This window comes from Thunnus maccoyii, chromosome 12 (genome assembly GCF_910596095.1).
Source record: "Thunnus maccoyii chromosome 12, fThuMac1.1, whole genome shotgun sequence".
Classification (NCBI taxonomy): domain Eukaryota; kingdom Metazoa; phylum Chordata; class Actinopteri; order Scombriformes; family Scombridae; genus Thunnus; species Thunnus maccoyii.
The window spans coordinates 24,943,408-24,964,626 of NC_056544.1; the positions used below are offsets into that span (position 1 = coordinate 24,943,408).

The 21,219-nt window shown below is 37.6% G+C and overlaps 1 protein-coding gene across 3 annotated transcripts; it reads right to left on the reverse strand.

Annotated features, from left to right (window-relative positions):
* Positions 1-906: 906 nt before the first annotated feature.
* LOC121909116 (ETS domain-containing transcription factor ERF-like) lies at positions 907-19,830 on the reverse strand. Of its 3 annotated transcripts, none has more exons than XM_042429538.1 (6): positions 19,781-19,830; positions 6,843-6,900; positions 4,444-4,675; positions 3,915-4,065; positions 3,142-3,232; positions 907-1,545 (listed from the first exon to the last, which is right to left on the reverse strand). In XM_042429538.1, the coding sequence occupies exons 2-6, from the start codon at positions 6,898-6,900 to the stop codon at positions 1,262-1,264; spliced, it is 816 nt and encodes a 271-aa protein (XP_042285472.1). In that variant the 5' UTR covers positions 19,781-19,830; the 3' UTR covers positions 907-1,261. The 3 variants fall into 3 exon arrangements, with proteins under 3 accessions (XP_042285472.1, XP_042285471.1, XP_042285470.1); XM_042429537.1 differs by lacking the exon at positions 19,781-19,830 and adding an exon at positions 19,712-19,754 and having other exon boundaries at positions 4,444-4,672; XM_042429536.1 differs by lacking the exon at positions 19,781-19,830 and adding an exon at positions 19,712-19,754.
* Positions 19,831-21,219: the final 1,389 nt, after the last annotated feature.

The window sequence follows — 21,219 nt, forward strand, 5'->3', positions numbered from 1 at the left end:
GAAGATTGTTAAAGGTTGGTAGGTAAAGGATAGGTTCACAGTATTTCAAGTTTGTCTTAAGATGATGATGCTACACATTAGTTTCAGATAAACGTAATACATGTTTGGCCCCCATCACTTAGATTATAAGTGCATTATGAAGAGATCTTCTAATGACCAGTATGAACAAGAGGAATGATTATAGTAAGAAAAATCTATTTCAGTGTTCATTTGTGCACCTGACTATAGTTTTAAGACAGACTTAAAAAACTGTGAACCCATCCTTTACATCTACTGTTGATTGATTGACTTTGTATGATGAAAAGGGGCGACAGTTAACATGTTAATAATGAGAAACAGTGTTAAATACCACACAACAGTTTTTTTCACCTATGTTAAAAGAGCAACTGTAAGTTATTTCTGTTTCTATTTCGGTAATACTGACAAATAACAGTGACATATCATATGTAGCTATCTATATGACAATTAAATAGCATTAAAATCACAAAAATGATTAATAAGCAAACAGTAAGTCTGAGGTAAGTTAAGAAAAACATATAGATAATGTGATAAGACATTACAAGGTTTATTTGAAAATACATATAGTGTTATATGTTTTAATTTCAGTAAACCGGTAGCATATGTAGGATGATGGTACCCGAAAAAAATCGACAGAGTGGCATCTCTCTCCTTTTTTCACGTCTCAGCTCTGACTTTCTCCCGGGAAAATCTCTAAAAGCTTTGTAGGACGTCAAACTCGCTACCGCCACCTGCTGCGTCGGAGTGGTAGCTGCAAATGGCAGCGGCTGGTCCTGATGCTGCTAAGAAGACATGAAGGCTCCTTTCATGAAAATTTCACAGTGTCTGTTTGAATGCATCATTTATGCGGCTCTTGTTATTTTCATGAATGCTGAAGTAGGCGGGAAGAATGCATGACAAACAGCTGAATAATACAACTTGAGTGCACTGCTTTATTCACCCAAACACAAGTGCCATGTTGTTAATTGTTTACAAGTGCAATTCCCCTACTGTGGCATAAAGAGCTGACATAAGAAAAGCAGATTTCTCAGTACTTCTATCCAAAAGTAAAACATAACATGGTCCGACTCAATAAATACGAAGTCTGTGCATTTTGAATCACAGGCGAGGAATAATAAACTATTGTACAATGAGCTAAAAAAAAAACACAAAGAGAGTGAATGTTTGAGGGATTTGTGGAGGGAAAACAGTCCATCTGTTGTGGTTTGTTCCTATTCTTCACTCTCTCTTCACCATGTGTTCATCATTCCCCTCTCTCCTCTCCTCTCTCTCTTTCAGTCTGCTTCACTCCACCAAACAGGCTTCGACTGATGTGGTTCAGATCCCACTCTGTGGGGCTTTTGTGTGGCCAGGCGACGTGGAGGGCCGAGGCGAGAGGCGGGAGGCCGGACTCCAGCTCCCTCAGGCTGGCCCCTGGACGTGCAGGGGAGGAGATGAAGGGGAAGGGGCCCTGGAGGAGCCGCGGCGTTGGGATCGGCTTAGGGAGGCAGCACGGAAGCAAGAGGGGGTGAGGCACAGGCTGGACCGCTGAAACAGAGAGAAAGAGTCACGTCAAGTACAAAGGAACTTCTTCATGATGTTTCTGAGACGGGAATAGACAACAGGAGCTCGGATATATATTCATTTATCAATATTCATACATTAATATAACAAAACAATTTTCCAGAATGAACTTGAAACATTGATTGATCTCATATCAAGTCACCTTGTTAGCTGATGCTGCATAGTGTAACTTTCACATATTTGATATTATTATGACAAAAGTGATCAAATAAAAATAGAAGAAAAGAATTATCAGGTGTGAAAGTACATTCTTGATCTTGGAACAACAAAGATATTTTCTTGACAGTTTAACAAACTCTTCTGAGGAAGGAAAATACTAGTAAGTGGAATTTTTTTGAATTAAAGGACGTGTTCACAATTTTTCAAGTCTGTCCTAAAACAACAGTCAGGTGCCTAAATGAACACTGACATGTGTTTTATTCTTGCTGTAATCATTCCTCCTGTTCATACTGACTATTAAAAGATCCCTTCATAATGCACACAGTCCTCCTTCCATGCAAAAACGTATTTAAAAGTTTATTTAAAGCTAATATGAAGCTTCGGCTGTGGTTAAAGTCTGTTTAGTGCCAAATTCCCTCTTTTTGTTACAATCCTTCAGCTGCGGCTGAGCGGGGAAAAACTGTCCATCAAGACACAAAGAGGGAATTTTATGCTAAAAAAAGACTGTAACTGTGTAAGATATCCTCTTTATTTGACTAACTCAGACGGCTGACACTTCGTATTAGCTTCAGATAGACTTTTAAATACACTTTTTGAAGACTGTGGATTTTGCCCCCATCACTTACATTAGTAAGCACATTATGAAAGGATCTTCTAATGGCAGGTATGAACAGGAGGAATCATCACAGCAAGAAAAAACAGTTTCAGTGTTCATTTGGGCGCCTGACTGTTGTTTTAAGACACATTTGACATTATATCATGGATTAAATATCTATTACTCTCATTTCATTAAAACGGCATAATTATAGTATTCAGACAATGGGGTTCCAACTAATAATGTAATCAATTCTGACTAGTAAACTTGCAGTATTACAGATTTCAAGGTGCAGAGTAGCTGTTTGCTGTTAAATCTAAAAAAAAAACCCTTTTCACAGTTTTAAGAAAACCCCAAATTTGCCTTCAAGGTCAAGATCGAACTGTATCTTTGCATTATTCCCCATCACCGAGATCCTGCTTCACCTTGAAATACAAGGAGTTAAAGAAACGAGGCAGCTTTCTTGTGACTTGAACTAAAAGGAACTTGAGCGGTTTGGAAATATGTGACATCCACGCATATAAGTGAAGGTTATGTGATGATGTCAAACTGAATGAATATGAGGAAAATGGAGAAGTGATTGGCTCTCACTCAGTGTTTCCCCAATATTTTCACAGCAAAGAGTAGTCTTACTACAATTAGTGCTCTTATTGGACACATAACTTAGAGGTGTATCTCCTAAAATAGGTGTTTTTTTGGGGGGATGTTGACACTGAATGCGACAGAAATCTCATTACGATGGCTGACTGAGAGACTATTTACATGTCGCTGTATGGGGGAAATCACTCCTGAGTGTGTGTCCTTACCTCTGTCCATCACTGACCCTGCTCCTCCACACAGAGGAAGGCCACTCTCAGCGGGGAGGAGAGGGAAGGGAAGAGGGCCGCTCTGGACCAGCTGGAGGATGGACGAGGGACGGATGGAGGATGAGATTGGAGGATGATTGAAATGGAAACATGTATTTTTTTTTTTTTTGAGATGATGTGTGCACAAAACATTAAGAGCACTGATACAGGAAGATGACAGGAAGTAGTAGTTATATAAGGATCATGGGATGATTAAGACAGACTCAGTACCAGCAAGGTGTTCTTGATATTTTGTACACTGGTGGTCTCAATTTAAATTGAAATATATTAGCTTTATGATAACATACTGAATCTTATTAAGAGTTTCATTCCAAATAGGGATTTCCCTTTTGCAAAACCTTAATCCCAACTCCTACAAAATATGAGTCATATCATTAAATTATGGTGCTTTCTAAAGGAACGTAAGTAACCTAAGCCCTTAGTTTGGCTGTGAATGTGCTAAACTTTAACCCTCTATATTAAATGATAACGTTTAAGTAATGATTTTTATTCAAGTCAGCCAGTAATTGGCTCTACATGAGTCAGACCATTTTTAAAATGTTACATAGTACAGTTAAGGTAATTATGTTTTTCTCTTCTTAAAGGACTCTAATTGTGTTTTTGGAAATTGGCCAAATTACAGTTTATGTGATTAAAAACATGATAAAGCAATTTCCCAGCAAACAGTGAAGTCCTATAAGTTGTGACATGAGATGTAAAGACGTGGTGATGACCTGATGGTTGGGTGGTGCTGGTGGTACTGGTGGTGCTGGTGGTGATGGTGGGTATCCTGGATAGTTGACCAGGATGAGTTTGCTGAAGTTGAACTTGTAGGTGAATCTTTTCCCTTTGGTCTTGTGCAGGATGCGTTTGTTGTAGTAGTATCTGGAAATAAAATGTTTTCTGTGTCAAACTACACTCCCACTGTGTCTGTTTGCACTGGATGTATGTGTTTATGTCGAGCTGTAAGTGTGTGTGTGTGTGTGTGTGTGTGTGTGTATGGTATGCACTCATTCTCCTGTAGGGCACTTTAGATAAAAATGCCTCCCAAATGGCATCTGTTGCATCTGTGGGCATTTTAAATGTTAAAAATTTAATTTGACAACATATGTTGGTGAGGAGTACATTTTATTTACAGCATCAGCCTGAGGGAGAAGCAGCACAGAGAGGGAGGGTTTGTTCACACTTAACAGAGCTGCAGCCAGTAGGTGTCTATGTGTGCAGGTCTGAATATGTCGGCTTCACTCGTGCATTTTGCATTACCTGAGCGCCCGGCTGAGCTTGTCGTAGTTCATGTGCGGTTTACCCTTCCTCTCCCCCCACAACCTGGCGAGCCTCTCGGGGTCCCGGATGACAAACTCGCCCCACTCCCCTCCCCAACCGATGGCCCCGCCCTCGCCGCGCCCCAGCAGCTCCAGCAGGAAGTGCCACAGCTGGACCTGTCTGGAACCCGGAGACCAGGCCGGCTTATAGGCCCAGTCAGGGAACAGCACTGCTGGAGAGATGAGAGGAAGAGGAAGTTTAGTGAAAATGAATGAAATATTATAATTTTTATATTAACAATGTATCAAATGACAATGTCTAAGGTGAGAGGCATGACCCGTATTGATGAAACTACAGAGAATTATCAGCAACTCTGCAGCTCACCATGGCTTTACAAAGCTTTATAACGAGTTTCAGATCATTGTTTATCTGTTCGGCTGCAACTTTACTGTTTTGGTTCACTCTCAGTGCTCTAATAGTGTCGTTTTCGGCTGCAGCAGTCAGCTGTTTTCAAGTAAAAAGAATGAAAAACCCACTGTACACGATCTGCTCAGCACCAAACAGCAAACAGACACAGTTCAGCAACAAGCTGGTGAACATATTGGAGCATTTAGCAGCTCAACAGCCAGATATTTCCCTCAGGAGTTGGTAGAGAGTAAAAACAGAGATAAAAGAGAGAGAATATTGGACTTACATTCATCAGGTGGACAGAAACACGGCTCCAAATGAATGATAATGTTGCTCTGTAACTCCTGGATGTGGAAATGCAAGCAACTGTTTGCTAACAAGTTCAACATATAAGATTAAAAGGTGATGATATATCATGTTCACAGCTTGTTACCACCACCAAAAGTAGCCAAAACAATCAGGCTATATCAGGTTTAAGTCTATTTATTCATTTATTTGTGTGTATGCTTTGTCAGTGGAACCGCACATTGAAGTTTAATGATGCTTTGGGTAATTATGTATCTCTGTGATTTGTGGCAGTTTTTAAAGTACTTTTGGGGAATTTTATCCTTGAGTCAATAGGAAATGAGAAGGGAGAGAGGGAAACAACATGCAACAAATATTAAGTCTTCTGTTTGTGCACTTGTTACATGGTTTGTTGGTTCATTTGACATCATACAATATTTTGGAAAGTGTTTGGATTTTGACAAATCGTTGGGGAAATTCTTCTATCTCACAGTAACGTAATTGCATTTCTTAACTACAGACACATTTCCCTGAGAGCAGATACTGCATAATTTGTTGCAGTATTTGTATTCCTCTGTTGCAATATTAGTATTCCTCATACAATATTAAATTGGGTTGTACAACTATTTGTAGTATGTGACTATTTTTCAGATTTTGACCACTGTCTCCCCAAAATTTTAATGTTTTTTTTTTTTTTATTGGAGGAGTCGCTACAGTAATACATAGTTTGTTCAACAAGACATGTCATGCAAAACATTATTATGAGCTGGACGGGATGCAGTATGAGTGATAATTTCTCATGTTTGTTTTCTTGATCACGAAATAATTCTCTCAAGATAAAAAGCTTTGTTTTCAATCCTTGATTATAAGAAAACAATTTCAAGCTTAATGAAGCTTAGCTTATTAAATTGAGACCACAAAACGATTACACAGAATGTTACAGAGGATCAAGTTTGTCTCTGTGCATTGTGTCTAGAAATTATTCTTCATTTAGATGTGAGATTAAAAAACAATTATACTGTAGAATTTGCTTTGCATCCTTCATTTTTGGTGTTTGCTCATCAAACAAACCTGAAATTCAGGATAAACATATTCAATCTCATGTCTAAACAGAGAATGATTTCTAGAAATTCAGTGTGTGATGATACGCGATGCTTTGCAACAGTGATTAGCTCCACAGTGATTAACGTGTACCCCATAGAAAAATGTTCTGCATGACTAAATAGTATATATATAATGTTATATCAAGACAGCATGACATTTATACAGTTTTCTTAGCACAACAACATAATAATTAATAAAACAATTTTATTTTGTGATCATGAGAAATACACAAAACTTGTCATCTCTGGTCCTCCGTACAACCTGGACACCACTCCTTCGATTTAAGTAGAATTAAGCAAATAAAACTGACTTGATTGTGCCAACAGGAGCACTAAAATCACAGATCAAAATAGGGCAACATACAGGAATAATGGCTGACTAGTCAAGAGGGAATCTGCATTTGTTTTGGGGTCTTAACTGTTTATTTTTCATTATTTTTATCTATTTTTATCACGTCGCTGCACATGCAGATTCACTCTGCAAAGGGCAAATGAATACATAGAATTCGTTACATAAACATGCAGGATTTCCCACACGAATGACAACCCACACACACACAACAAATACAGTAGATGAATTCTCATACACATACACACACTTACTTCTACTCCAGTAAGGTAATGAAAGGTGTCCGACGGAAGAGCTACAGCTGCACTGCATCTGATAACACACCGCAAAATAAAAACAGATAAAACTGTTCAGTATCTTCATTACTGTGATCATCATCACACTGATATTTAAGGGGGCCACAAAAACCCTACTTGAGATAAATATTAATTAGCTGTCATGTGGCGTTAAATTAGCCATCACAACATAGCTCAGATGTAACTGATTACAACAGCTCCTGCTCTCAATATCACTTATACAGTTAAATAATCTTCCCACAGATTAATTTAATGACACTTTATTTGTATCCAGGACAAAAAAACACTGTGTTTTGCACCAATATCAGTATAGTTGTAACTAAATATATGGTTGATAAGTCTTTGTCAGGTCATCATATGCTCAAAATTACATACTAATTCAATATTTGTAATTAGTTGTAGCATATCAGGCTCTTTTACGATACCGTAACTGTGTGAAAGCATCATTTGCCCTGCAGGGAGTGTTTAGTATTTCCCTATAATTTCATTCTATAAACACACATATCATCCACCCACAGCCGCAACGACCTTCCCAGGTGATTCGGAGCGGCACAGACGCCCACCATCTTCCCTGGAAGGCTGAAAACTCATCTCTCCAAGAAGTACTTCACATAACCTTTTTCCCCCGCTGAATGATGTCTCCTCTCCTATAAGCCCTCTTCCACAAGCTGTAATATCCTCTTATCTTGGAGCAACAAAAAAACGATGTCTTCCCTTAGCTCTTATTTTATTTCCTCACTGGCACTCGCACATGATCATTGCAGGGTCACAGGGACATTATCAGGAAACTAAAGAGAGCTGAGCCAAAGACATTTTTACTTTTGGGAGGGGTAGGGGGGGGGGGGGGGGGGGGCATTTGGACTAAAACAAGTTCCAAAATGATCTGATTGCTGAGGACATAAACAGAAAACAATTATGAGGAAATAAAATAAAGATATAATATAATATAATTGCTAGTAGATTGCTTCCCTCTGTTATTTTGGCTCTGACATTTTTGTATTTCATCCTCTTTATTGGTTATTTTGTTGGTTAACCACCAATTAAAGCTTGCTCTACTGGGTAAGGAAATCAGCTTTTAAGTGTCTGAAGTGCAACATGCAAATCTAAATGCACCATCAATCTGATGATAGCCAGAAAATGAACATGACACTGAATACTACAATCAAAAATAATAAGTTCAAATCATCACGCCTCAAGCACAAAAGGTCAACAGAGAGGGAATTTCTAAAAGAAGACAACTTACAGATCTAATTGAACTAATCACTTATACAAATTCTCCATCACTAATGCGAATGAAAGACTCGTATGTTAGTGTAGTAATTCAATTGCTCTTGTTACCTTGATTGGAGCCGGAGAGGAAAAGGCGAGCAGCAGAGTTTTGTTGGATGAATAACAATGATTAGTTTGTCTGCCGGCAGACTTCAAGTCTGGGAGGACTGAAGGATGGATGGACCGAATCTTAAACCCTCTATCTCATCACAACACCCCCCCCCCCCCCTACACACACACACACACATACACACACACGCACACACATTACACTGCACACACCCATCCCCTCTCTCCCCTCTACAACATCCCTCCCTCTCTCCCCCATCCCAGAATTAGGTAGACTAGGTCAAAACTAAACCATCTAATGCCGATCACCTTGAAATACTCAAAGACGTTAAAACAAGTAGGATTTTAAAAGTATCTCAGCTCCTTAAAAATGACAAATCTCAAAGCATCAAGAAAAAACAAGCAGACAAAAAAGAAATACTTTCCTTGGAAGTAGTTTTTTTAACAATTAGTCAATTAATCCACAACAATTTTGATAAATTCATTAATCAATCAGTCGTTTTCTGTTTAAAATGTCAGAAAATTGTGAAAAATGCTCTTCAAATTCCCTGTTTCATCAGTCCAAAATGAAAAGAGCTCAGTTTACTACCATATGTTGAAAAGAAAAATAGCAAATTATCACATTTGAAGCACTGAAATCCAAGAATATTTGGCAGTTTTGCTCAAAAAATGGTTTTAGCTGTTTAATCTTCTGTCGGTCGACTAAATTAATAATCATCTAGTTGTTTTAGCTCTAAATTTATGATTCATTAGTCGTTAAATCTGTCTTAAATGTGACAGTTTGTTGTATATCATTGCAAACTGAATAAATCCTTGCAATTTATAAATGTAACCTTTGTCTCTGGGGACTTGTGAAGGACCTTTCACACTTTTTCCTGACATTTTATAGAGTAAACAACTAGAAACTGACTGAGATTAACCGAGAGTTAAAATGATCCGTATTTGCAGCAGCCCTACTTGGGATGCGTTAGGAGTTGTTTGTACATGCAAGCAGAAATGAGTGTAGGTCAACCGCTGCGATTACCGGGAGTGAATAGGGGCAGTAAATTAAGCTTAGATCACCATCATTACAAGCAGAGAGAGAGTTGGGGTCAGGTCTGAAAAGAAAGAGGCATCAAGGAAGAAAGAAGCACAAGCAAAAGAGAGAGCGAGAGAGAAAAAAAGTAATAAGATAGAAGGAAATAGGTGAAGGTATTTTTCCTCCATGTCAGGATAGAAGCGTATTAGAGTGAGCCAAAAGGGAAGATATGATTGAGCTGAGTGAAGGTGACTGGAGGTTTTCTCCTCCTCTGAATCAAATAGGTGATGAACTCAATACGCTTTTTCACTTGACGGGGAGTGACTTTGGCCAAGGTCAACAGGCTGTTCAATACTCAACCACGCAGGCTCAGGAGGCTGTTAGAGGTGGAGCGAGCGGTGACACATTTTGCTCGAGCACACGTCCTGCTAGCGGTCCCATAAGTACTTGAGTCTCAAGTACTTGTCTCACTCAAGTGAAATTCCTACAGCCTACGACACTAGAAGTACTAAAAATGGTTTAAAAGCCCCATTATGCTCAAATTCTGTAGAGTTAGAGAAGATATCATTAGTTTTTCTACCATTGATGGTCGTTTAAATTAACAACCGTGGAAGAGAAAATGCTTCTCTTTATAATTTTGGGTATGGAAGCTCAAAATGGGCATTTAAATATTTTTTTTCAATTCAGAATCCTGCAATGTTACATATAAAAGTAGTTGGCTTTTCCACGTATCCATAAAAGGTGCAAGATTCTTAAAGAAAATCTAAAAATTATATGTTAGATGAGACAAAATGGATTTAAAAGTACACATATGAGTAACTAAATTTAAATGACTTTTTAAAAAGTATATGTACATTTGAGTTGCTGACACTGGAACTAATAATACTATTTCTAATTATGTCTTCTATTTTTTTTTTACATGAAGACATAAAACCAGAATAATTCCCTCTGTTTTTTAAGAGGAAATTAAAATTTGAAAACACATTAATCAGAAACAGGCCTGGTATAAAAGTTAATTGGAGTCAAATTCCTTGTATGTAGAAACATACTTTGCCAGTAAAGATTATTCTGATCCTGACTCTGATTTGAAGGTTCCTGGTTTAAATTAAACACTTTTTTTTTCTCTCCAGTTTTAGACAATTTTATTTAAACTTTAAGTTATTGTACTGCTGCTGCTTATGTTCAGACAACATTTACAGAAATTGTTTCACATTTTGGGAAAAACATTTATTTGCTTTCTTGCCGTGACCACCGTACCACTCACCAGCGGCTGGTTAGCGTAGCTTAGCATAAAGACTGGAAACAGTTGGAAACAGCTAGCCAAGCTCCATCCACCTAACAACACCTATAAAACTCATTACTGAACACGTTTGATCTTCTTTGTTTAATCCGTATTAAAAACAAAAGTAAGCAGTAAAGGCTAATTTATGGCAGGTCGTTCAACACTTTTGATAAGTGTCACTCTATGGTCGCACAATGTGATTGGGTAGTGTTACTAACGTTGCCATGGAAATTGTACTTTTCACTGAACTTCGTCATTAATATTTTGGTCTGTAACTTTAGATAGCTTGTAGCATCCTTGTGTAATTAGTCTCTGTCAGGATGATATAATGTAACTAAATAAGCTGGCTGGAGGATAGCATCTGGTTACCATGGAGACAACTGAAACCTTTCACCGAAGCATGAATTGAAAACGTTGCACGACTCTTTAATTTCTTTTGAGCGACACTTATCAAAAGTGTCGAGTGACCTGCCATAAATCACCCATAGCTTCCTGGAGTCTCAGCTGGTTGCCTGGCAACCTCAGTGAGCATTTTTCCCAAAATGTCAAACTATTACTTTAACACTTGAGGACTTTGGCTTATTTTTGCTAAATTGCTTTGTAGAGTCTCCTGTCTATATCTCTCAAAGTAAGATATCTATGTCATAGAATAACAGAAATATTGTAATCTATGTTTTACAAGGTGATTTCAGTGATAAAAGGGTTAAAAGATAGTTCTTGACTGCTTAACTCAAACAGCGTAATGTGCTGCTGTGTTTGTAGGTGGATTAGCTGTGATTTGGTTTTCTCTGCAGCAGAAAAGGAGACAGAAAGAGAAGCTCAGAGTAGCAATCCATTTAGGCTTATACATATATCCCTATACATCCCACCTTAGCATGCGCACGCACACACACACACACACACACACACACACACATGCACACACACTTATCGTCCCTCAGATGCGATAGCTGACACCGGAGGCTTTTAATTCCAGTGTAAATACAAATACTCTCCCAGACAGCTATCAATTATGCATGCCGCTAATTGAGTTGAATGTTGTGCTTTTAGCAGCCTGGGGACCCTGGGTCACATGCAAAAAGCCTGAAACCAAACACACACACACACACACACACAAACACACAAGCACATATATACATGTGAGGACATTTGTTGCAATGATGCATCAACTATAACCTTAAAAGGCCAAATATGTGATTTTGCATGTTTAGCCCATTTATTACACATCAACGATACTTTATATAACTGGTGATGATTTTGCTGCAGTGTGTCAATGCCATAAATTTTCCATATGGTGTGAAAATCAATTAGCAGATGCTTGAAATTTATTTGACTACTTAACTACTTGTATAATCCATCAGAGTTAATGTCGGTGTGCATTCATTTTTTGTCATTTATGTCACCGTAGGGAGGTATCATAATGTAGACAAACTATCTTGCGATGTAACAACGACAGTACTCTGAGGAGAAAAAAAAAATCTGATTTAATGTTCACTGAGATTGATTACACAACTCATTCTGTTAAATGAGGCTGCAAATATTTTAAAAAATACAGCAAGCTTCAGTGAATGGTCAGATAAAACTAACTCATAAAAACCTTAATTCTAACATTAACTCTAAAGTCTTAAAGGCCCTTTGAGGACAGGTTCACGATTTTTCAAGTGTGTCTTAAAACAGCAGTCAGGTGCCCATATGGACACTGAAGGAGGTTTTCCTCGCTGTAATCATTCTTCATGTTCATACTGGCTGTTAAAAGATCCCCTTCAAATATGCTTTCAATGTAAGTGATGGGGGCCAAAATCTAGTGTCCACACAGTCATTTATGTTCAAAAATGCATTTAAAAGTTTATCTGAAGCTATATGAGGCTTCAGCAGTCTGAGTTAGTCATATCAAGTGGATATCTGACACATTTACAGTCTTTTTAGCATCAAATTCCCTCTTTGTGTTTCCCTGTTAAGCTGCAGTGGAAGTATAGTAACAAAAAGAGGGACTAACATTGAAAGATATCTACTTGATTTGACTCATTTGGATGGCTGAATCCTAATACTATCAGGAGGTTCATTAGGAGGACTGTGGATTTCATCGCCCATCACTTATATTATAAGTGCATTATGAAGGGATCATCTAATGGTCAGTATGAACAGGAGGAATGATTAAACCTGTTTCAATGTTCATCTGGGCTCCTGACTGTTGTTTTAAGACAGATTTGAACATTGAGTTAAGTATATTCACCTTCTTGCTGAGATGAAAAGATCAACACCACTCTTGTGTTCGTTTGTTTGGGGTATGAAGCTAGAGCGAGGATGGTTAGTTTAGCTTAGGTTAGCGTAAAGACAGGAAGCAGCGGTCCAAAGATCAAAAATATGCCTATTAACACGTCTGAAGCTCACTAATTAACCAAAACCGAGATGGAAAAATGCCAAGTGGTAGTTTTAGTGGAAGTGCAGTTATTTCACAGAATCAGAGAGAGGTTGCTAGGTAACCAGAGGAGAGCTGCTAAATGTTGAGCAGATGGATAAACTGTTGTTTGTTTGTTTGTCAAGCGATAGTTACAGCACGTATCCCTACTTAAGCCACATATTATCATTTTTAGATTAATTTTTGTGTGTGGGTCAAACAAACAAAATGCACTTTGTTATTTAGTGTTGATGAGGATCGCATGACACAGTCAAAAGCTCCAGAACGAGCGAGTAAAAGTGGACCATGAGTGGAGATCGATTTGTGAACAGTTTTCAGGTGCTTCAACTGTCAAAAACATCCATCTGAAGAAGTGAGAGCTGCAAGTGAGGACAAAATACCATCACTCTCAAACCTCAAATGAGATAGAAATAGAAGAGCACACACACAAACACACACACACACACACACACAACCACGATGAAAGACACTACTGCTGCCTGTGGATTCACTCAGACATGTACACACACAACAAAGCAGAGGCCTCACAGTGAGTATAAAAGCTGACAGTTTGGTAATTGAGCCCTCGGACTGATGGAGCCGCCCAGGCAGCATCCAGAAAGCAGATGGCGGAGAGAGAGATTTAAACAAACGGGATGGGTATCGAGGCGAGCGTCGTCGTCAGGGGAACGGTACTGTAAAGATGTAACGCAGAAATGTAAGAAGAAAGCCCTCTCCTTTGCCTTATTTACTTCTCCAGTGTTTCTGTGCCAGATATTAGCCCAGTCTATCACCAAACAGAAGCTGTGAAGGGGGAAGAAAAAAACAAAACAAATATAATGAAGGATTCTGCCTGGATATAATAAGACTTCACATTCCCTGAGGGGCAATTTAGGTAGCGGCACACAAAATCGGGACGGGAATTTGCTTTCCACCGAGATTGTCATCCTCTTTTTTTTTTTTTTTTTCCCTCCTCTCCTTCACCGAGCAGCATTATCTCCTCTGTGACGAACTGTGTGTGTGTGTGTGTGTGTGTGTGTGTGTTTGCGTGTGGATAGAAGATGAGGAGAGAGGAGGAGGAGGAGGAGGAGGAGGGGGGGTTAAGTCGGGATTTGATCCCTGCTAAAAGGACTGTTTGTTTTACAGCTGACGACCACAGAGTTTAATCTGGTGCTTAGCTGCCTGCTCAATCTCTCCTCTCCTTCTTCTCCCCGCATCCTCTCATCCTCCTTGCTTCTCTCTTTCCCCCTTCATCCCTTTCTCACTCACTCAATCATATCATCGTCTTGCAGCGTGTTAACCCCCCCCATCCCCTGTCCCCTCACCACCACCACCAACACTGCCAAAACACCGGCTCTCCATCATCCTCCTGTCTCCATCCTCCAACTCTTGTCATCTCCTTATTTCTCTCCTCTTTCTTTGTGGCGCCAGGAGCGGTTGTGCGCAATTTACATTGAACTGGATCCATCAGGTTGTGTGTTATGCATAAAATTAAGCAGTGTTACATCACACAGCACAGTGGGTGCATGTGTGAGTGTGTATATATATATGTGGGAGGATGGGAAGGAGGGTAGTGGTGATGGTTTCAGGCCCTAAAATGTGCATATGTGTGTGTGTGTTTTGAGTGCCATTCTACGTTTGGGACCTTAAATATGTGTGTGTGTAGGTGTGTGTGCATGTGATGTGTGTGTGAGACAGGAGGACAATAGTGAGAGTGTATGTTAAACAGGATGATGGTATTGCAGCAGATGAGGGTCATGCTCCAGGTCTTATGGGTCAAATCCTGTTAGAAGTAAGAGGGATCAAGGCTTTAGCAAGGCGCTGCCTTTTTTTTTCCTGTTGCAATATTCACTGACGCTGTGCAAGAGGAGCTCTGCGAGTGTGTACGAGACACATGCGGAGAGTGTGTGCGTCTGTGGAGCAGCTGAAAATCGTTTAGTTTGACTGGGTTGAGCTTAGTTATACATATAAGGAAGCAGAGATGGAAGAGGGAAGAAAATGACAGGTGGCAGGTGGCATCAATAAAAAATCTGTAGAGTCCCATTAAGTAGTTTTAAAAATCATCTTATTCCACTCTGATAGTATCATAATCTGCATATTGACAGTATATGATTCCTCTGAGTGAGACTATGATTTTTATGGCTGCATATATTCGGTATGTTTGAAAGTTCTTAGATCTCTGCTAGAATTAAGAAGACTAATCTTGGTTTTTTGCCTTTTTGATAATAAAATCAAATAGTGAATATTTGTAAAGCTGGACCGCAGTCACAGGCTCCTCTTTAATGGAAGTTGGAGCAAGAAAAGTAGACGACTGTAGACTGATGGGCATCTCTTTGGTCTTAGAAATGTCCACTTGTAGGAAGGTCTGATTGCACCAACTGACAAATTCTGCTCTGTTCCTCATCGCTTGACTATCACAGAGTCATCCCCTATCTTTATGATTACTCTGACAGGGGACATAGACAGAGAACCATTCACTTGAACTATCTGGGTTTCTGCTATTATATATTAAAATTAATGTTAGAATTGGGCGGCAGCCAATGTGCAAGGACATAAGGATGAATATAGTTAAAAACTGAGGAGAAGCTGAAGGGGTGTTATTGTAATAAAATTCCAGATAATGAAAAAAGATCTCTACTAGAATTTGAGCTTGAATAATGTTTGGACAAACAGGAGGAGTTCAGGTGCGTTGTGGCACAGTATAGGCAGATTATTGGACTGTTAGAAGCATATCAGCTTACTTTCAACGTAATCATGGGACTAAACATCATTGAAACAGCTGAAGACCTGAATAAAATACACTGAGGGTCCAAATGGAGTTACCTGATGTCTAATAAAGATGTGAACATAGTTTTCCTGTAAAGATTCTATTCATCTTTCTTTGAGCTGCACCCTGTTGGATATGTATATCACTGCTGATCTAAAAACATATTGGAAACTAAACACATCTATTTAATGCAGCGTCAAGTAATTATCTAATAATCTGTTATGTAATCATAATTATATAGTATTCAGCCCAGGGCTGGGAGAATGAATTGTATTATAAATTGACTTTCTGTGGAATAGTATAATCATAATGTGTTATCGTTTTACAATACTCTGTTGTCCAAATTATTGACTCCAACTGAGAAAATTCTAATTAAAAACTAATGAAATGCTTCGTTGTTTTGTTTTTCATTGGAACACAAGTATTTGCATTGAACATCATTATTGTATGTTTTGCCAACATTTGTCATATTGTCATATACTACAATGATGGAAATAATGCAATGACTCAAGTAAGTATAATTTTGAGGTACTTGTACTTTACATGAGTATTTCCATTTTATGCTACTTTACACTTCAACTCCACCAGATTTATTTGACATCTACAGTTATTTTACACACATAAAACCAATGATGAGTTTTTAAAGTAATGCATTGTAAAACAGTATATAAAGTAGTTAAAATTAGCTCCACTTGAAGCAGCTACAATATTAAAATGCTGCTTAAATATTAATACATCAGCAATACTAAACTGATAATATATGATACACCAATACAAAATATGGTAATATAACACCGCTGCATATTTTGCTGCTATGTAATACTTCTTTACTTTTACTAAAGTTTTAGTTAAATTTTGAATGCATTTCTACAATGTGCTCTTTTTGCTTAAGTGAAATATATTTTCCACCACAGGATATACATTCAATTCTGAAAAATATTCCTAATATTATGATATAATTTGGGCCAGCTCTAATTTAACCTCGTCACATATTCTGTTTATTAGGCTGCAGTTTCTCTTAATACCAAATTCTCTCTGAATTTTGGCCTCAAAATGTAATATAGCATCCAAAATGAAAGCTGTGGATGATGCAAAAGCAGTTACTATTCAGACACTGGATTTGTTTCATTGCTTCGTTTTCAAAGAATCCAGTCATGCTGGTAGAAAAATAATTATCCTAATCAGCCATATAGCAATGAGCAAAAGCTTTCTCAACTGCTGTGACGTATATTAAATGATGTGCAAAAAGCCTTGTCTGTGATAATAGTTGCAATACCTACATCGGTTGTTGTACAAGGATCAGTGGTGGAATTTAACTAACTACTGTACTTAAGTGTAATTTTAAGGTATTTTACTTGACTATTTTCATTTTATGCTACTTGATACTTCTACTCTACTACATTTCAGAAGGAAATATTGTACTTTTTACTCCACTACATTTATTTGACAGCTTTAGTTATGTTTCATATTAAAATCTTACATTAAAAAATTACAATGCATTGTTAAAAATGAAACCAGTAGATCCAAAAATGTTCGGCTTGTGCACCCTTACAAAAAAATCAGAGCGTATTTGTGTCTTCTTGTCATGTTTCAGATGTCTATGAGTTGTTAGCAGTTCCACCAGAGAAGTCTCCTCTGGCATGGTTTCAAATAAATAACAGTTTGAGGTAAAACTCTCCAATATTTCACAAAAACACAAAGATTAAAGAAAAAGTTCTGAAAAATGAATGCAAATTTATGTAGCAGAACTTTTGTTTTTTCTTCTTTCCTACCCAATCTATCATCTTTCGACCCCTAAGATTTATCTTGTGACCCTCACAAAGCAGTATGAATAATGTAGTTTGTTAAATTTATTCAACATATCAGTCAAAGCCCGATTTTCTGCAAAACGAGTACTTTTACTTATGTAGGGTTTTAAATGCAGGACTTTTACCTGTAACAAAGTGTTTTTACATTATGGTATTGGTACTTGTGCTTAAGTAAAGGATCTGACAAGGATAAATGCAGTTTAAAGAAAGACATAGATAAAAAGGTAAAGATTTACACCAAATGAGATTTCCTCTTATGAGTTCCACATCAGCTGAAAATATCTCACAAGTGAAAACTATCGAGATGGCAAAGAGAGAACAAAAGTGGAGAGCAGAGACAGCAACGTTCCCAAAGGAGATATAAAGCAGTGTAATATCGTGAATGAAAAATTAAGTCAATAAGATGACAATAGAACGGACCTGAGGCACTTTAAGTTATAATTAAGTTGTGTCCTTGTGAGAAAGAGGTATGTGTGTGTTGTGTTACAGAATGAAAGCAGGCTAATGCTCGCTCACTTAAAACCAGAAGGTTATGGGACCAATTGTCTTTCTCATTGCTTTTTTTCCCCCCTCCACTCTCTGGTCTCTCAGCCTCCCTGATTCAAGCGGCTCTCCGGGGAGCTGTGGTTTCTGAAAGGTTTCTCAATGTCCTTAATCCCTCCATCTCTTTGTGTCCAGGCAAAAAATATATCCGCATGAAACTCAAGAGGCCGACAGGGGCCAAGTCGTGTGAGAAAAAGACGAGCTTCTTTCCAGCATTTTGTGAGAACAAAAGTGAAAGTGTGAAAGATAAAAACTAATTTGGCTTCTTTTTAAAGAGAAGCACAAAGCTTTAAATTAGTGATTCTAAAATTGGAGCTCTTCAACTTCAGCAAAAAAAGAGCGATAGTTTTATTTCACTCATTTCAGTAAGTGGGAATTATCCCAATTAAGAGTGTGGATGACAACTTTAATCACAGGTTTCAGGCACCACCATTATCTCCTAACTTAGACAGTTGAAGTTTCCATTTTAAAATAAATGAATATACCTGAAAACCATCACAGATGGGGGTTGTGTCAAGACTCTGTGCAAATAGGGCGGTGAACACCAAATCAGGGTACTTGTAGCCCATCAGGGGTTGCTATAGTTAACAGGTATACATGGACAGATTGCAAGATATCTGTGCTAAAGAGGATATTAAACACACAAATATGATTACAAATTTGTATGATCACGATCCTTAGTTAGCTAAAAGTAATAGATAAATGGTTCAAATAGTTAGAAGTAATAAATTGTTGAAATAGTTAAAGATAATAGATAAATGGCTGAAATAACAAGTAATGGTTGCAATTGTTAAAAGTAAACACTTGAAATTTCTAGCTAAAAGTAATAGATAAATGGTTGAAATAGTCAGCTAACAGTTAGCTAGCTAAAGGTAATGGATAAACAGTTGAAATAGTCAGCTAACAGTTAGCTAGCTAAAAGTAATGGATAAACAGTTGAAATAGTTAGCTAACAGTTAGCTAGCTAAAAGTAATGGATAAACGGTTGAAATAGTTAGCTAACAGTAATGGAATAGCCAAAAAATAGCTAAAAGTAATGGTTGAAATGGTTAAGAGTAATTCTATAAACAATTGAAATAGTTACCCAGAAGTAATGGATAACTATGGTTTAAATAGAGTAATAGATAAATGATTTAGCTCAGGGTAATAGATAAATAGTTGAAATAGTTAGCTAGAAGTAATAGATAAATGATCGAAATAATAGATAAATGGTTATTAATGGTAAATTCCTAATGAATATGTACAAAAACATCAAATCATGTGTATTTGTTAATGGTATTAAATCTGAGTTTTTGTAAGCCTAGCAGGAGTTAGACAGGGGGAAAATGTATCGCTATTGTTGTTTGCATTATTTATCAAAGACTTAAAGGACTATCTACTACAGAATGGCTATCAGCCTATTAATTTTAATGACCTGATAGGTATTTATATCCAGCTTATAGAACTGATGTACGTGGATGAAACATTTATCATGTCCACAACAACAGAAGGGTTACAGAAAGCAATAGACCATATGTGTGATTTCTGTGAGAAATGGAAATTCACAGTTTTTGGTTGCAGAAAAGCTGATATTATCAAACTAAAGTTGTATGCAATGGAGAAAATTTAGAGCTTGTCCACTGCTTTAAATATCTCGGTGTCATTATGAATTATTACGGTTCATTTAAGATTACCTGGAGCTGCAGAAGCAAGCCTCCCATGCAATGTTTGTACTCTCTGTAAATGTGGAAAATTTGATTTACCTGTAGATATCACACTAGATCTTTCCGACAAGTTAGTCACACCAGTTATGTTGTATGCATGTGAAGTGTGGGGGTTTGAAAAAATAGATATATTGGAAAAACTACCTCAAATTTCTTAAGTACACTGTAAAAGTTAAAATGACAACCTGCAAGGACATGGTCTATGGGGAGCTGGGAAGATACCCACTCTGTGTCACAGTTAAAAAGAGAATTATTGACTACTGGGGGAGGCTGAAAGAAGGTAAAGAAACTAAACTCAGTTGAATAATGTACAACTATTTGATCAGCCTGCATAATTCAGATGCGTTGCCACGGGTCTTGCAGGTTAAACAGGTACTGTTTAATTTAAACAAGAGCTCAAACTGGAAAAGTATCTGTTGTATGAAAACCAAAAGTACAGACAAGCTAATTCTAACTTTAGAGTGAACAACACCAGGATTCCCAAGTTCATTGGAAGATATAAAAGGCTGGATAGAAACCAGAGGATCTGCAACCTTTGTAATGACGACCGTCTGGGAGACGAGTGTCATATTTTGTTTGAATGTAAGGATGTAAGCATAATGAATTAAAGAGAAAGGTATAACTAAAAGTAATAAATAGCTAGTTAAAAGTAACAGATTGAAATATATAGGTTGAAATATTTGGCTAACAGTTAGCTAGCTAAAGTAATAGATAAATCGTTTTAATAATTAGCTAACAGTAATGGAATAGTCAAATGATAGCTCAAAGTAATGGTTTAAATAGTTGGCTGGACATGATTGGATAAATATGGTTTAAATTGTTGGCAAAGAATAATGAAACAGTTGAAACAGTTTGCTAAAAGCAATGTGAAAATGGTTGAAAGTTAGCTAGTTATGAATAATAGCTGAAAGAAATTCATAAATGATTGATATAGTTAAGTCAGAATAATGGATAATTGAAATACGTAGCAACATGTGATGGATAAACGGTTGAAATGTCCACCTTCTGCCACTCCACGAAATGCAAATTACCAAGTTTCACCAAACTGGCCTAAACATTGACAATTGAATGGCATTAAAAAGTAACAATATACACTTTTGTATACTTTTTTTTTTTTTTTAGAAACATGTAGTTCAAAAGCCATTCAAAAGATCATGATGAAAATATGACAGTAGTGTTGATAAGGGGGTACTTGAGCCCATCTCAGAGTGCTGTGGGGATAAGTCATACAGAGGAGTTTGGTGCACTGATCCAGACCACAGCAGGATGCAGGTACAGGACAAAAGCAGCATACAAAGGAGGTAAAAGGAGAGGTAGTCTGCACACTGAACACTACAAATTTTATGATGCAACTGTTTGACCATAGGGGTTTTTGTCAGGAATGTTTGCTTCACAATGTTGCATCATAAAACGACAGGTTCTGTAACACTGAGAAATCCATACTTTAAATTGGGACAGTTGTACTTATTTTTTTTTAC